Here is a 17,201-nt window from a genome sequence, read left to right as displayed (position 1 = left end):
GCTTGTGATCTGACTGCAGAGATAAAGAATGTATACAATTGTGTGATGTTTTCTTACATCACTTCTAACACCAAATGTGTGGTGTCTTCTCTTGACACCAACTGGGTGTCCAACAACTCAATCCTATTCTGACACTAACTAGCCAAAGTTAGTGTCAGACTGTACAGGTTTAAGGGCTCAGTTCCACAAGACAGTCCTCATTTCAGAAGCCAGTTGCAAGTCCCCTTTTCCATGACCTCATCCTTAGGTTTGATAATTTGCTGGAATGACTCACAGAATTCAGGAAAGCTTTTCACTTGCTATTAATGGTTTTTATTATAAAGGATGCAATTGAGGAACAAAAAGGAAGAGATGCCTAGGGCAAGGCAGGGAGGAGACACAGAGCTTCCAATGAAGTCTCTGGGCATGCCACCTTCCCAGCTCATCAATGTGTTCACCAACCCAGAAGCTCATCAAATTAAAGAGTTTTACAGAGTCCAATCTCCAGCCCCCAAACCCAAGTTGGTAAGTGGAGCTGAAAAGTTTCAACCCCCTAAATCAAGTGTATGGTCTTTCTTTTTTTTTTTTTTTTTTTTTTTTTTTTTTTGTCCTTTTCGTGACCAGCACTCAGCCAGTGAGCGCGCTGGTCATTCCTATATGGGATCCGAACCCGCGGCGGGAGAGTCGCCGCGCTCCCAGCGCAGCACTCTACCAAGTGCGCCACGGGCTCGGCCCAAGTGTATGGTCTTTCTGATGACCACCATAAGGCTATCTAGCCCCCCGCCCCAAATCACCTCAGTAAAATAAACTCAAGTGTAGTACAAAGGGGATCATTAGGAGTAACAAAAGGCACTCTTATCACACTGGAAATTCTAAGAGTTTTTTAAGGAACTCTGTGCCAAGAACTGGGACAAAATTAACTATTTACTTTTTATTATACCACAACAATTTGGAAGAAACTGAATAAAGTAACAACCTGAAATGGAGGTGATGGCCTTGGAGGTGATCTAGTTCAACCTCGTTCTACAATATTCAAATAAATAAATAAATACCTTTCTATCCAAGGCAGCCCATTTTATCTTCCCATCAAACTCTTAATTTTGAGTGATGTATTACAAGGAAGAGGGTGAGGTGGTTTCTCTGTTTACACATGTAATACATCCTTCTTGTAAAAAGTTATAATACCGAAGAGTATAAAGATGAAACCAAGAATTACATACATGTACCAGCCACATTCTGGCAAACAGCCTTCTAAATAGTTATATATAATAAAACATGAGACTAGATACACAAAATTTTTAAATGAGGGATATCATCATGCTATTCTTTAATTTGCTTTTTTACTATTTAATAGTATGTCATGAATATCTTAAACCTAACTTTTTTCTTTTTTGGTAGCTGGCTGGTACAAGGATCCAAACCCTTGACTTTGCTGTTACAACACCGCAACCTAAACAACTTGCTCTAACCAAGCTACCGGCTAGCCCCTTGATACATAACATTGCAAAGTATGGAAGTTATACAATTCGTTAATCTAGTAGGCCATAAAAACCCTCATTTTATTTCTGTATCTTTGATTAATAGTACCATTCCATTTTAAGAAACTTCTGATTAAAACATTCTTCCTCATGTTGAGTCAAAAAGTTCCTCCCAGAGCTTAACTTCTTCCTGTCTCTAGATTTACCCTGAAGACACCAAAAGTTTATTTTGAATTCTTCTCATTTACCAGACTACCATCATTCAAAAGTAATGTAATTTTTTTAAAAAAAACTGTGGTAAAATACATATAACATAAAATTTACCATCTTAGCCATTTTATGTGTGTAATTCAGTGGCATTAAGTACACTCACACTGTGTAACGATAACCACCACCCAGCTACAGAATGCAACTTTTTTTTACATTACTATATACTAGACATTATAGTTATTTTTATTAAATTCTAAGTGCTCTGAAATTCAAAGGGTGATCACCTCAAATTGGGGTATAGAAGTAAGGAATGTTTTTAAAATCTAGATAGGTTTCATGGACAAATGGTAGTATTTGATACTGTCATAAGATATACCTCCTTTGCATTTGTATTTGTAAGAGGATAGATGGGAAAAACACTGCAAAGATAGACAATATAAAATCTGGTAAGTGAACTAGACATAGAGGTGAAAAGACGAGGAGAATAGTTTTCAAGTTTTAGCTGGGGAAACACCGAAGCCACACAGAAAACAAGAAAGTTAAGAGGAGGAAAGAGGAATTAGTAGTAGTAGTAGTAGTAGAGAGGAAGTTTTGTTTAGCTGAGTTTAAAATACCAGTGGGACAATCCAAAAAAGAGGAGGCAGCTGAAAATGCTAATGTGCAGATAAACACTAAAGTCACATCTGGGAGTAAACTGAACAGAGATGGCAGTTGTATTCATAAAGCATATAAATATGAAATGAAGCTATGTCTCATTTATCTAACCTTCCCCAAACAAATGACCAAACACTTACCATCTGCCACACTTGCATGATATTGTCTTCTGATACAGAACAAATCACCCAAGGTTCATTGGGATTCCAGGAGAAATCAGATATCTTAGCAGTGTGACCACCATGAATAAACTGAAAGGAAGAAAACAAAGATATGAAATGCACACAGAGGACATTAAATTACAGACTATTTCAATACTGTTCAATGCTTGTAACATACCAACAACTCTGGTGGCCCATCTTCTGCATCTTCCGGGGATTGTTCCTCTCCAATTTTACTAGCACGAAAACATAATTTAAAAGTTATAACAGATTTACCCTGATTAGCTACCTTTGAAAAGTGTAAAAAAATGTAAAGAAGATAACTCCATGGAAAAAGTAACTAATACAAGACTCACCTTAAATCCCAGACATTCAGTCTGCGATCAGTACCACTGGAAGCCAAAATAGTCTCATTGTGAGGTGACCACTGAACCTACACATAAGAAAGAATGAAAAAGAAAACCATGAATAAGGATATCGAGGAAGAATACCCAAAAGTATATTTAACAGTTTAAAAAGGGAAAGTTAAAGTATTATAGACACTATAGTTAAAACTGACAGCTAGATAATTTCTTTTATGAAAACAACCCATTACTAGACTTAGGATATATGCTTTTGTTCCATTTCACCTTATATTTTTGAAGATCACATCCAGTCTGTTCTTATCGTCTAATTCTCGTCTCTAAAAGATGCAACCTAATTCTAACCTAAGAACTAAAGTAGAAATGACATACTCAAATAAATATTTTCCCAAGTATTTACAATGAATTCTGTATCACACACAAGGCTGATTAAAAATGACTCCTTGCAACAATGACAATATTAAAGAATTAGACAAAAGTTAACTACTATACTTGCAATAATCACATATTATGTTACTGTTTGGTAAGAAAGTGCTAGCCTCATGGTACAGAGAAAAGGGTGTTAGTGATCAGTACTTAAAAAAAATTTAGACACTCTCCAGGAAAGCACACCATTTAAGCAAAGGCAAAAAAAATAAAGCAAAGAAAACATGTTCATTGGGGCAGTCTAAAGAGTAGAAAATAAGGTAAGAGACTAAGTGTGTAGGAGTATGGCCCATTTAAAGCCATTTCAGATGCCACATTCACCCAACAGAATTGATATTGACCACTCTTGGGTTCATAATACTTGACAAAATGTTTTTTATTATACTCATTTTTTCTTTTTTTTTGGCAGCTGGCTGTTTTATAGTAATTTCTAAGTAGGCCTTTCCTCACTATAAAAATTTAAGCTGACAGCAAAACACTATAAAGTATCCCTCATGGTGTCCTAGCAACAAGCTTTGAACATAGTGCAACAATTATTTCTTCCTTTTGTTTCTTTTTTGGCAGCTGGCCCTATCCAAACCCTTGACCTTAGTGTTATCATCATTACCAAGGATCTAACCACGTGAGCTAACTGGCAACCCTAACAATTATTTCTTGAATTGAGTCAGAGGGCTTTGCATGTTAAGAAAGGAGCTTAAAAAAAAAAAAAGAAAAAAAAAAGGAGCTTAAACTGATGAAGCAGAAAATACGGAGCCAGTAGTTTAGGCTTCAACTGAGAAATCAATACATGTGGCAAGCTATAAAAGGGTGGAAATAATGAAGAAACAAGTAAATGTCAGGATCAAGACTAATAAAATAATCACCCGTTTTCCTAAATTCAAGAGTGTAGGTGGCCAACGACCAGTCTGAGTAAGTTAGAAACAACAGACAAAAACCAATCCTAATTCCCACAGAAACTAACATAGGCAAATAAAAGATTTCTATATTTAGCAACAGGATAAAGCACAAGTGTGTCCACTTATACATCCAAATTTTCCTTTAAAAAAATCAGTAGCATCTGTTACCTGGAATATTTCATCCTTATGTGATTCAAAGGAATGCAACTTAAGTTTCAGATTTCTCAAATCCCACAAGGCAACAGTCTACATACAAAAAGAAAAGCAAAAGCAATCAATAATGTTTTATAAGAAAAAGAAAACCCACCACTCAAAGATCTCCATAAATTCAAAAGAAGATGGAGAAATTGACCGTATGACTTCTCTTAAAATAAACAAAACTGACCTTGTCAGCTGATCCTGTGGCAAGAATGAACTCACTATAAGGATTGAAAGATAGGCAGTTCACTTCAGCAGTGTGAGCATCAACTGAATGGCTTGGTTTAGAAGTATTGTTTGAACGAGTATCCCAACTTTAGTTTAAAAAAAAAAAGCAAACAAGAAAAAAGCTTGAAATTGTGACTAAATATAAAACTTAGATAATTTATGAAGAAAAAATAAACAGTGGATTCTACTTACATCATAAGTTTCTGATCATCAGCAACTGACCCAAACAGAGACTCATGGAGCAGATGCCAGGAAACATCTTCTACTACTGCTGTGTGCCCTGTAAAGATGGTCTTCGCATCCACCACTTTTCCTTCCTTTGGAACGGCACTGATGTCCCATAGGCAGATGGTCTTAAATGTAAAATTAACTATTATATAAAAGGAAGATTCTCACCTCCCCACACACCCCAAAAAAGAAACCAACTGGTCACGAGCCCAGATTTGCTTCAAAATGGGAAGGATACACACGTGGTCATCTGAAGCACTAAGTAAGTGCCCACTGAGATTTGGGTTCCAAGAAAGCCCATAGCCTTCCTTCTGATGTCCACGAAGACGCAAGTCTGGGTTGCACTCTCCAGAAGGGTCTGCAAAGTAATAAATACATCAAGACTTACCAGTCCACTGGCTCTCTGGGGCTACTAAGCATAATGGAATTTTGATCAAGATTTCTAAAGTCCTGGGGCCAGCCCGTGGCTCACTTGGGAGAGCGTGGTGCTAATAACACCAAAGCCACGGGTTAAGATCCCCAGGGAAAAAAAAAAAAAAAAAAAAGATTTCTAAAGTCCTAACATTTTATAACCATATAGAAGCCATTACAACCAAACATACAATGCTTAAGCTGCACATCACTCTGTACTATGTAAAGAAACATTTCTTCTCCCACTTAAGAAAAGAAGAACATGAAGGAAAATTCCTACATGTATCAATATAAATCACAAGATGTTAAATTATACAAAAAATAACAGCAAAAACTCAGAATGAACAGAGCCACATATTCCCATAGTTACTCATTATTTGTATTTGAATAGAAAAGGGCAGGTACCTGGTTTAGAAGGATGTTTTGTATAGTCGAAAACAAGAACATCACTGGATGGAGTCTTTGTTGCAATGATGCAAGGGTTCTGGGGCATATAACGGGCCCTGTTTACTTCTCCTTCATGGTTGATCTTGATTTCTATTTCAATTTTTCCGCTAACTGACCCAAAACCTCCAAATTCTGTAAATAAGATAAATTAATTATAAATGAGGACAAAGCAATAGCTACCCTCTAGATATTTCTGTCACTCAGAGTATATTTTATCAGAGAACTGGTATAACACTAGAAGTAATCTAGACATTTGTTAGTACTATAAAATACTTTCATACCCCTTTGACTCCAGGTAGTTAAATACCTAATAAGAAGTGTTGTATTACTGCTTGAAACTAAGACTACCAATCACATTTCAAAAGAAGATTTCCAATTAACAGTTTTCAAATCTCATTTAAAGTACAAATAAGTATGCTGAATAAACAAAACTCAAGTTACTATTTTAATGAATACTAAGTACACAGTACGCTGGGCACTAAAGAGTCCTCTTACATCATTTATCTGAAGCTTTAGTGTGGGATGCCCTTACTGAAATATCACACTGTATTTTCCCCCTATAGTGTTCCTCTTAGTCCAGTGAGGAAAAACAGAGCCACAACAGCCAGTTCCATTTTCCTAACCCCACTTACAGATGCCAACCAAACTCCTTGGTTGACATAAACCAGGTAGGCGAGAACTACACAAAAACATTTTTTATTCACTTTTGACAACTGTATGCACTTAGATAATTCTCCCAAGTACCATTATAAATGTATAACAATATAATTCGTGATCATATAAATTTTGGCAAAGCAATATTTAAACACAGGTAATTAATGATCATTCCAAGAATTACAGAAGGCAGTATGATAGGGTTGAAAAAGCTCCTGAGGGGCCGAGCCCGTGGCGTACTCGGGAGAGTGCGGCGCTGGGAGCGCGGCGACGCTCCCGCCGTGGGTTCGGATCCTATATAGGACTGGCTGAGTGCCGGTCACAAAAAAAAAAAAAAAAAGACAAAAAAAAAATAAATAAATAAAAATAACAATTTTTAAAAAAAAAAAAAAAAAAAAAAGAAAGAAAAAGCTCCTGAGTCAGACCCAGGCCTAACTGGCTCTGCCACTTACTAACATGGTGATTTGGGGAGCCTTTCAGCTTCTCTCAGCCTCAAATACCTACCTTATCCATAAAGCAAAGAAGTTGTGAGAGTAATTTGTAAATGAAAATGCTCCATCAATAGCATTGCTATACAAGTGTTACTCTTTGAAGGACAGAAATCTTTTCAGAAAGCAAAGACATTGGGCCGGCCCGTGGCTCACTCGGGAGAGTGTGGTGCTGATAACACCAAGGCCCCGGGTTCGGATCCCATATACGGACGGCCGGTTCGCTCACTGGCTGAGCGTGGTGCTGACAACACCAAGTCAAGGGTGAAGATCCCCTTACCGGTCATCTTTAAAAAAAAAAAAAAAAAGAAAGAAAGCAAAGACATAGATAGGTAATATGGTTGGCATATTACATAACTTTCAACCTCAAAATAACTTTTATAAGTTGAAAAGCAAATGTTTCAAACACACTAAAAACCTAAAAATACAAGTTCAAGATAGACTGGAGAAAAAAAACCACATTAAACTAATTTTTCCCAGAACTGTAGCCAACAAGCATCTACATATGATATGATATGTGATCTTAAGGAACTTTCAGTCTGAATACAAGGAGATTAAGTGGACAACCATACATGACAATGACAAAGAAAAAGCATAACTGCCACAAAAGAGGTACCAATAACAAGGAGAAGCAATAGCCAGTACGGAGTCCACAGAACAAGGGGTAATCATTATATAACATGGGTTATTTCATTCAGTATTGGGCATATATTAAACATACTCTTTAACTGTACAGAAAAATACAGTAATAAGAACTCATCTTAGAGGATTCAAAATTGAGTTTTAATACAAATAAGGGCTTATCTATTCAAAAAATAATTAGGAGTTCCCAAGTTGAAGCTGATATGTGAAAGAGCAATTTGAAGTAGGAAAGAAAGGTTGAGGTATCAATGTACAATAAACTGAACAAAAGTGAAAGTCCCACTGTCTTCCTAGTTTGTTTGCTTCTCGGCACATAAAACACTATTAAACAAACTTGAGGCATAACATAATACACATAAGCAGCACATAAATCTCTGTAGCTTGACAAATTTTTACATATGTATGCATCAGGGGAATCACTGCCCAGATCAAAATGTAAAACATTCCCACCAGCTCAGAAGGTACTATTGTCATTCCCAATCATTACTATTTCCACAAACAAGGTAACCACCATTCTCATTTCTACCATCAAGCCACATTTTTTTTTTTTTTTAAAAGATGACTGGTAAGGGGATCTTAACCCTTGACTTGGTGTTGTCAGCACTACGCTCTCCCAAGTGAGCTAACTGGCCATCCCTATATAGGGATCCGAACCCGTGTCAGCACCACACTCTCCCAAGTGAGTCATGGGCCAGCCCCCATAAGCCACTTTTTGAGCTCATAAACCTCTTCGAACTAAGTTCTAATATCCTCAAATATCCAAATTATTTCATCACAATAACAGTTTATTATTACATATATGAGAGGTCTTCAAAAAGTTCATGGAAAGGGCTGACCCCGTGGCTCACTTGGGAGAGTGCGGTGCTGGGAGCGCAGCGGTGCTGGTAGCGCCGAGGCCGCAGGGATGGCCGGTGCACTCACTGGCTGAGCGCGGTGCAGGCTACACCAAGCCAAGGGTTACGATCCCCTTACCGGTCACACACACACATACAAAAAAAGTTCATGGAAAGATCTGCATTTTATTTTTTTTTGGCAACTGGCTGGTACAGGGATCAAACCCTGCACCTTGGTGTTATCAGTACTACGCTCTAACCAACTGAGCTAATTGGCCAGCCCTGTTTAATCTTCTAATTCTACTTTTCCATAAAGTTTTTGAAGTGCCCTCATACATAATTCAGATTAAATACTTGAGATTTCTCTTTTTAAAAATACAAAACCAGGGCCGGCCCGTGGCTCACTCGGGAGAGTACGGTGCTGATAACACCAAGGCCCCGGGTTCGGATCCCATATACGGATGGCCGGTTTGCTCACTGGCTGAGCGTGGTGCTCACAACACCAAGTCAAGGGTTAAGATCCCCTTACCGGTCATCTTTCAAAAAAAAAAAAAAATACAAAACCAATTCCCCAAATAAGTTGCTAAAAACAAATTTGTTGCTATTTGATCCTGGTAATAGAGTCTAAAGTAAAATTTTACATCTAATTTATTTTCAGAGGTTACAACATGAGTACAGCCAGGCTAAATCTAATAATATAAACACATGAGATCTGGCTGGCCTGTCAGCTCAGTTGGTTAGAGCACAGTGCTATAACACCAAGGTCAAGGGTTCGGATCCCAGTACCAGCCAGCTGCCCAAAAAAGGGGGAAAAAAAAAAAAAAAAGAATTCTTTTTTTTTTTTGGTTTTGTTTTTCTTTTCTTTTTTTTTTTTGAGAATTCTTTTTAATGTCAAAACAGGCCTAGGGCCGAGCCCGTGGCGCACTCAGGAGAGTGCAGCGCTGGGAGCGCAGCGATGCTCCTGCCGCGGGTTCGGATCCTATATAGGAATGGCCGGTGCACTCACTGGCTGAGTGCCGGTCATGAAAAAAGACAAAAAAACCCAAAACAAAACAAACAAAAAAAACTGTTCCTCTATTATTAAACATTAGTGGGACAAATAAAGATCTCTTCAGAACACAAAAAGGAATTGGTTTGCTGCTGCTTAAAAAAACCTGGTTATCAGAAAGAGATTTGGGTATACAAGTTAAAAGATGCTATTGCAAACCAACAGAAAAAATGGTTAGTAAATAAATGGTATTTTTAAAAAAATTGCTAATCATTTAGAAAAAAGGCTTGGATTTCTATTCCGTACCTAACACCAAAACAGAAAGATCAAATTTTAACAGTCAACGCATAAAAATACTAGAAGAAAACAGACGAATATTTTGAAATCCTGAAATGGAGGCCTTTCAAAGAATGAAACAATTCGGAGGGTATCAGAAGAAAGATGGACAATTTAAAATTTACAGCTTCTTACACAATAACAAGACTTAAAATTTACAATTTAAACTGGCAAAAATTATCTGCACTTATTTGTTGAGGGTAATCTACCAAAAGAAAGAATGGGCAAAAATCACAAATAGGAAGCTTATGGGAGCTATACAAAAGATAAGTATTTTAATATAAACTCGACATCACAAATAACTTAAAAAACCAAAGCAAAGCTGTTAAAGTTGCCTGATTTAAGCATCTAAAATGAGATTGGAAGCTATTAAGTCCAACATTAGTAAAGGCACAGGGAAAAAGACAAATACATATGCTGTGGTGGGACTGTGAATAATTTTTGGAGGGCAATTTAGCAGTATCAATTATATTTGAAAATGGTCTTGCCCTTTTTTTTTTTTTTTTGTGACTAGTAAGGGGATCACAACCCTTGGCGTGGTGTAACACGCCCCACGCTCAGCCAGTAAGCGCACCGGCCATCCCTATATAGGATCTGAACCCGCAGCCTCAGCGCTCCCAGCGCCGCACTCTCCCGAGTGAGCCACAGGGTCGGCCCTGATCTTGCCCTTTGATCCAGCATTCCACTTAGACAATATTTCTACAGCAAATCTATGCAAGATGTATGTATAAGAACTGTTTTTGATGCCCCCAAATTGGAAACCACCTAAATGTCAATCAACAAACGATGGTTACTTACAGTATATTATATAGCCATCAAAAGGATGTAGGTCTCCATATACAGATACATTAGGGCCAGAAAAGCAAATCACAAACCTATAACTGCATATTCTATACTGTATCCCCAGTACTAAGAAAAATTCCTGGCATACAATAAATACTCAACATATTTGCTGAATGAGTGATCCAATACATGGGATAAATCATTCAGAAAACAATATATCAATTTAACTGTGATCTACAGAGAATAGGTTTATGTAGAGGAGAGTGTGTCCTTCACATTGTTTTATATCTTTTTTTTTTTATTGCAACTTATCAAAATATTTGCTTTGTACCTAAATAACAAGAAAAAATCCTATTTAAAGACAATTTATCTTCATTTAACAGAAGGTAAACTGGACTCAGAGAGGCTAAATGATTTACCCAAAACCACACAACTAGTTAGTGGCACAACATGGTCTCAATCTCAAGTTAAGTTCAGTGTTCTTTCCACCCCTACCGCAGATGCTACGCAGAGAAATCACATCAAATTACACACTTGGGTCAGTGACACAAAATCATCTCTGCTGACCTTTATCCTAAGAACTTATTTTGCATTCTGTATCACACTAAGCAAAATGTAAAATGATCAAAAATGATTACAATTACAATCCTGGCAAATAACTGGAGTCCCCCAAAACTTAAAAGAATGGATTCTGCTAATCAGGAAAAACCTAAGAAAAGAAAACAGTAGGGCCGAGCCCGTGGCGCACTTGGTAGGGTGCTGCGCTGGCAGTGCGGCGACGCTCCCGCCGCAGGTTCGGATCCTATATAGGACTGACCGGTGCACTCACTGGCTGAGTGCCGGTCACGAAAGGAAAAAAAAAAAAAAAAAAAAAAAGAAAACAGTAAACATCTATTCTTTGGAGCACAAATCTCAATAATGGGAGCCCATTTCTACCTTTTGATAATAATCTGGGTTCAAGGACAATAAAGGAAACTCACCAAGTGCCACCTGTTCCGAAAGGGAAAGAGTAAGCATTTCATGAGCAGTTAAACCTTTACAGCATCTCCTTAAAATAGGACACAATTACTGAAAATTTGAAATTTAATTTTTATATACAAGTACTAGGGCCGGCCCGTGGCTCACTCGGGAGAGAGTGGTGCTGAGAACACCAAGGCCCCGGTTTCGGATCCTATATAGGGATGGCCGGTTAGCTCACTGGTTGAGCGTGATGCTGACACCACCAAGCCAAGGGTTAAGATTACCCTTACCGGTCATCTTTTTTAAAAAATTTAAAAAATAAAGAAATTTTTATATACAAGTACATATCATGGTTAAGTCATTTCTACCATTTTAAACCTGGAAAGGGTAATTTAAGCCAGTGTTTCTCAACCTTTTTTTTTTATTATTGTACCTCTAAGAAAACTTTTAAGATACTTTTCCCCTAAGCGCCCCCCATGAAATTTTAATTTCAGATCCCCTCCTCTATGCTCTGTATGCATTCTATGTACATCTGTGCTTTATACAATCAACAAGATAAGACTGTTTATACCCACTCACACCCACAAACCTACTTTCACCTCTTTAAGGGCAATTATCTCCCCCATTGAGAATGCATAGCAATAACGTATGGATCTTTGTTTCCTTCAACTATATAAATTCCCCTGCCACCAGTTTAGTACAGAGAAGTTTATAGCAAAGGTACAGAATCAAATACACTAGCCCCTCTGTATCCATGTGTACTACATCCTTGGATTCAATCATGAATTGAAAATATTGGGGGAAAAATACAAGGTGTCTGTACTGAAAATGTACAGACCTTCCCCTTTGTTGTTATTCCTTAACAATACAGTATAACAACTACTTACATAGCATTTATATTGTATTAGGTATAAGTAATATAGAAATGACTTAAAGCATACAGAAGGATGTGCACAGATTGTACACAAATACTACACCATTTTATATAAGGGACTTGAGCATTGGTGATTTTGGTATCACCACAGACACTGAGGGATGACTACATGTGTTTATTATTTATTCTGACATCTACAAATCTAATATAAATTAATATCTATATTGCAAACTCAGACTTTTCCAAGCTTAAATCTTAGTTTCTCACTTGAGAGGCTACTTTGTCAAACTGAATATCCTTTTTATTCAAAGATACGAAAGATATAAACCATACATCATTACTTCTTTCACCCTTAAAATTCCTACCTCCTTTCTCACTGTCGTAGTGTGACGCATCAAACTGAGCATCATCGTTAGGGAGCTGCACACTGGCTATCACAAGGTGGTTTTGTTCATCCGATGTGTGTGTCCCCAGGACAAGTCGATGAATGCTGAAATCTTTCCCTTCTGGTCTGTAATAGCAATATATGGTCAGTATTCAAACACCAAGGGAGACCATGAAGTTAGTGACATACATGTATACAAAAGGCACTATTACAACCAGGTTTTGAGAGGAGAAAGTTATTAAGAGCCAAAATTTCTACTTAACACATCTTCCATAGGGCTGAGTATAAGGAGGACTACACAGTAATTAATTTCTCAACTTGAATAAAAATTTAGAGTTACCCTGCAGAAAAAGTAAAAAACTAATGGAATAAAACATAAATTAACTACTCGCTCTTTACAATGGGTTGGAACAAAAGAAAACAATTGTTAGGTACACCAATACTTTCATTTACTAAAATCTTCACTAAAAAGGAAAGAAAAGGAAGTAGCATTAGATAAACTAATTGTTCAAATACTTACTAAGTGCCTTATCAATGGACATATTGCTCCAAAAGCTACGGAAGTACAAAGATGATTAATACATGATGACTATACTCAACATTCCAAAATCAATTAAATACAAGGCAATATATACTACATGAAAGGTACACAAAAATAAGAGTTTAGATAAAAAAGATTACTTGTAGAATTAAGGAAGTGTTAAGAGGTGAGACATGACGAGATCTCAGAAATGACAGATTTAAAAGGGCCAAACACAGAGCTGGCCAGTTAGCTCAGGTGGTTAGAGCATGGTGCTGATAACACCAAGGAGCAGGATTTGATCCTTAAACCGGCCAGCAAAAAAAAAAAAAAAAAAAAAAAAAAAAAAAAAAAAAAAAAAAAGTGCCAAACACCATGTTAGACACTTTACATATAATTTAAACACCATAATGCCATGAAGTATTACCCCAATTTGAAAATGAAGACACTTGAATTTTAGGAAAATCAAGCAAGCTGCCTAAGATCACACAACTAAGTAACAGAACTACGACCGAAAAGGAGAACTGAGGTTACTAGAAGATGGAAGGGATGGAGGAGGGAGGAATTGGTAAAGGGCCACAAATAGCAATAACAGTGTACATTATTGAATACAATAATTACTCTGATTTGAGCATCACATACTGCTCACGAGTACTGATACTTAACTATGTACCTCACAGAAATGTACATTCAACTATGTCACAATAAAAAAAATTAAAACAAACAAACAAAAGAACTAAGACTGAAGTGTAAACATGACTTTGGATATAGGAAAGCACAGTGAGAGAGAAGACTAGAAAGCAGATTCTTTAGTGTTTTGAATGCCAGTTTAAGGCATGCTAGAATCTACTGTAGGGAACAAGGAATCACAAAGTTTCCAAGCAAGGACATAGCATCATTTAAGTTACCTCAGAAAGTTTAATCTAACAGTGTAAAGCAGAGGTTCTTAATATGTGGTCCCAGGACCATCAGCATCATCTGGGAAATGGTTAGCAATGTAAATTCTCAGATCCACTGGACCTACTACATTAGAAACTCTAGGTGTTGGGGCGCAACAATCTGTTTTGCAACACCTCCAGCTGATTATGATGCATATTAAAGCTTGAGACCTTTGGTCTAGATGAGAAAGATGCTGCACAAGTAGAATTCATTGGGGCTTATAAATTGACTGCTAGTCAAGTAAAGAAAGGGAAAAACATAGGAAATGCCAAACCAAAGCCAACTATGATAAAGAAAAACAGGAACAACAGGATGAGAAAGTTGAGGTGGGACCTCCACGGAATGAATCACTCAGTTTGAAACATGTCAAGTTGGGGAAGCCAATAAGATACTCAAGAGAAGACACCAGTAGGCAGCTGAAAAATAAGGAAGGGATGAGAAGAATTTGGGTCTAGAGATACTAATAGGAATTCCTTTGCACAGATGTAATAGGCAAAGCTGTAAGAATGTCTATCCTACATAGAAAAAGGACGGAGGAAATAAAAGATAAAAGAAAAAGGACAGAGAAAATACAAGTAATAATAAACAAAACCAAAAAATCCCCACATTATTTACCTAGATCTGCCAAAGTTGAAAGCTACTAAGATGACAGTGCAGATTTCAGCCTTGAGAAATTTAGTCTACTTCGCTGCTTTTCAAACCTAGTTAATCATTACATTACGTGTGAAACTTTAGAAAAATATGGGTCCAGAATGATTTAGTAGGTATGGGGTGGCCAATAGTTGAGACCTACTGGTCCTCTGTACACAATTTAGCACATAACTATAGTAAATCTGGAAACACCATTCAACTATTTCTCATCAAGTACTCTACCACAAGTTCTTAAATGCTGAATGTGGGAACTGATCATGAAAAAAAAAAAAAAGCTTCCAACTCCAAATTTCTAGGTTTTTACTATGTATTTACATTTACTATGGTTTTGTAAAACATCTGTGGGACAGATTTCCCCATTTTTCCTCATGCCACTGTAAAGGTAGTGGCCTCGTTCCTAAGTTTTTACTAAAATTAATATCAAATTTCTTCTACTTATTGAGCTGAATCATAGTCTAATAACAATGTTTTGCAAATATTTTGACTTCTAAAAATTTAAGTTTTAAAGCAGTTTATTCAACCACAATATGATTTTTGAATGTTACTCTGAAAAGCAAAACAGTATTATATAAGAAAATCCATTATTACAACAGGCACAGTGGTTTTGCTGAAATTTTATATTAATATCTATCATATAAATTCACCTTCATCATTGCATTACTTCCTCCTGAAAGCAGAGGTAAAAAATTTCCTTCTTGTGATAATTTCATCTGTGCCACTCTTATGGCAATTAGAATTAATTAACCCCTGATCTTCCTTCTCTATATAAATATATTTATTACACTATATCTAATTATAACTAATGTATCCTCTGATATGTATAGTATCTAGTAGTGCCTCAATAAATGTACATTAATTAAATATTTTATTCCCTCAATTAGACATGAGATACCTTCTTAGAAATACATGACTAATCTCTATAGCCCTCACTACGCCCAACTCCCTTACATGAAAACCATCCCACCTTCGGGTGTGTTCTAAGTATCCTAATAATCTCTCTATAAATGTTCTCATCACATATAACTATAATTGTTAGTGTGTATCTGCCTCTTCAACTAGACAATGTGCTCCTTAAAGGCAGTTACCATGATATATATTCATCTTTCCTACTACCCATGAATGTGAAAATTCAAATATGTTCTGTTGAAAGAACTGGACTCATAGTACTCTTTGAAAGCTGACAAGCATTATATTCTTATTTGGTCAACTATAGTTGTAATATAGCTATTCAATTCAGTATCACAGAAAGAAAACGCCAACATGTTTTTCCTTATCAGGTAAAGTACAAAATAATTCTACATTTTTGCCTTACTTTTTGGCCTAGAAAAAACTGACATCAATAGGTTTTGATCACATGCCCTCTATGGGTGACTGGAGAGAGGAAAACAGAAAATCAATGTGAGAAATCTATACTGAAGACACATCAAATGACGTTCAAGACATTCATGTCACCTGGTTACATCTGGAAGCCACTGAGCAGTTAGGCTGGGCCACTCCAGAGCATGGGTCATCACCAAATCATAAAGAAAAGGAGTGTTCTTTTTCCATATTTTGTATTCCTCGTTGATCACACGTTCTTCCACTGCGTCGTCAAAGGCTGCTAAAAATTTTTTAAACAAACTAAGTTAGCGAACAGTAACGGAAACCGAGAAAACCTCTCCAAGGCCATCGGCATGGCTCCTACGTCCTAACTGTGAAGGGGAGGGACTGTCTAAATCTCTCTCCATCTTGCACTAACCCTCCTCTCCACCTTCGCGGGGCCGGAACTCCTCAGGTCACCCCAGCCAGACCCTCCGCTACCCGTTCGGGTCTGGGCCTTCGAAGTACGCTCGCGAGGAACGTCCACAGGATCGACGAAGAGGCCCGAGCACCGGGCCGTGGGGGCAGAGGGCGGTGCGGGGAGGCCGGGGGGAAGGCGGAGAGACCGACAGAGAGCGCAAGGAAGGACAGACACCCGCCAGGCCCCCCCCCCCCCCCGCCAGCTTCGCCCCGCGGCGACGGGCAACCGCTCCTGAAGAACTGGCGCGCCGTTAACCCGCCCCGCGGGGAGCGCCCTCCTCACGCCTTCGATGCTGGGGACTGCACTCAGCCAAGTCGGGCCTGCCTTCACTGTTAGGCCGTGTCGAGGCCGCGGCGCAGCCCCGACATCCCCTACCCTCCTGGGGTGGCCCCGGCACCCTCACCTTCCTTATCAGCCATGGCGGACAGGAGAACCGGGGGGGGGATCCCGGGGGTCGAGCGTTGCAGGGGCGGGGGGACGCTGCGGGAGCTCGCTCCGCGCGCGGCCTCTATTGTTTCCTGCGGCCCCTGCGTGAGGGCTGACTCGCGCCCCTTCGCGCCAACACCAGCCAATCGGAGCGCATCAAACGGCGGGGTGGGCGGGGAAGCCGCGTTCGGGGCCTATCCAGACGCGCAGAGACGCTTTCCGCGGGTCCGAGGCGCGCGCTCAGCCCCTTCCCCCACACAGCCC

General features: G+C 38.4%; 1 protein-coding gene across 1 annotated transcript in view; it reads right to left on the bottom strand.

Annotated features, from left to right (window-relative positions):
• Window positions 1-17,201, bottom strand: part of RBBP4 (RB binding protein 4, chromatin remodeling factor) — a 19,080-nt gene extending 1,879 nt beyond the window's left edge. Inside the window, exons 1-11 of the mRNA XM_063103731.1 lie at window positions 16,915-17,201; window positions 16,184-16,331; window positions 12,602-12,747; window positions 5,637-5,810; window positions 5,063-5,178; window positions 4,785-4,945; window positions 4,552-4,678; window positions 4,335-4,412; window positions 2,839-2,915; window positions 2,661-2,718; window positions 2,462-2,572 (exon numbers count right to left, since the gene is read on the bottom strand). Of these exons, the coding sequence (XP_062959801.1) occupies window positions 2,462-2,572; window positions 2,661-2,718; window positions 2,839-2,915; window positions 4,335-4,412; window positions 4,552-4,678; window positions 4,785-4,945; window positions 5,063-5,178; window positions 5,637-5,810; window positions 12,602-12,747; window positions 16,184-16,331; window positions 16,915-16,930 (1,212 nt within the window). The 5' untranslated portion in view covers window positions 16,931-17,201. The remainder of the gene's footprint in view (window positions 1-2,461; window positions 2,573-2,660; window positions 2,719-2,838; window positions 2,916-4,334; window positions 4,413-4,551; window positions 4,679-4,784; window positions 4,946-5,062; window positions 5,179-5,636; window positions 5,811-12,601; window positions 12,748-16,183; window positions 16,332-16,914) is intronic.

The sequence above is a fragment of the Cynocephalus volans genome, chromosome 8, assembly GCF_027409185.1.
Source record: "Cynocephalus volans isolate mCynVol1 chromosome 8, mCynVol1.pri, whole genome shotgun sequence".
Taxonomy (NCBI): Eukaryota; Metazoa; Chordata; class Mammalia; order Dermoptera; family Cynocephalidae; genus Cynocephalus; species Cynocephalus volans.
Note: the sequence above shows the minus strand (reverse complement) of the source record. Positions and strands in the feature narration are given on the sequence as shown.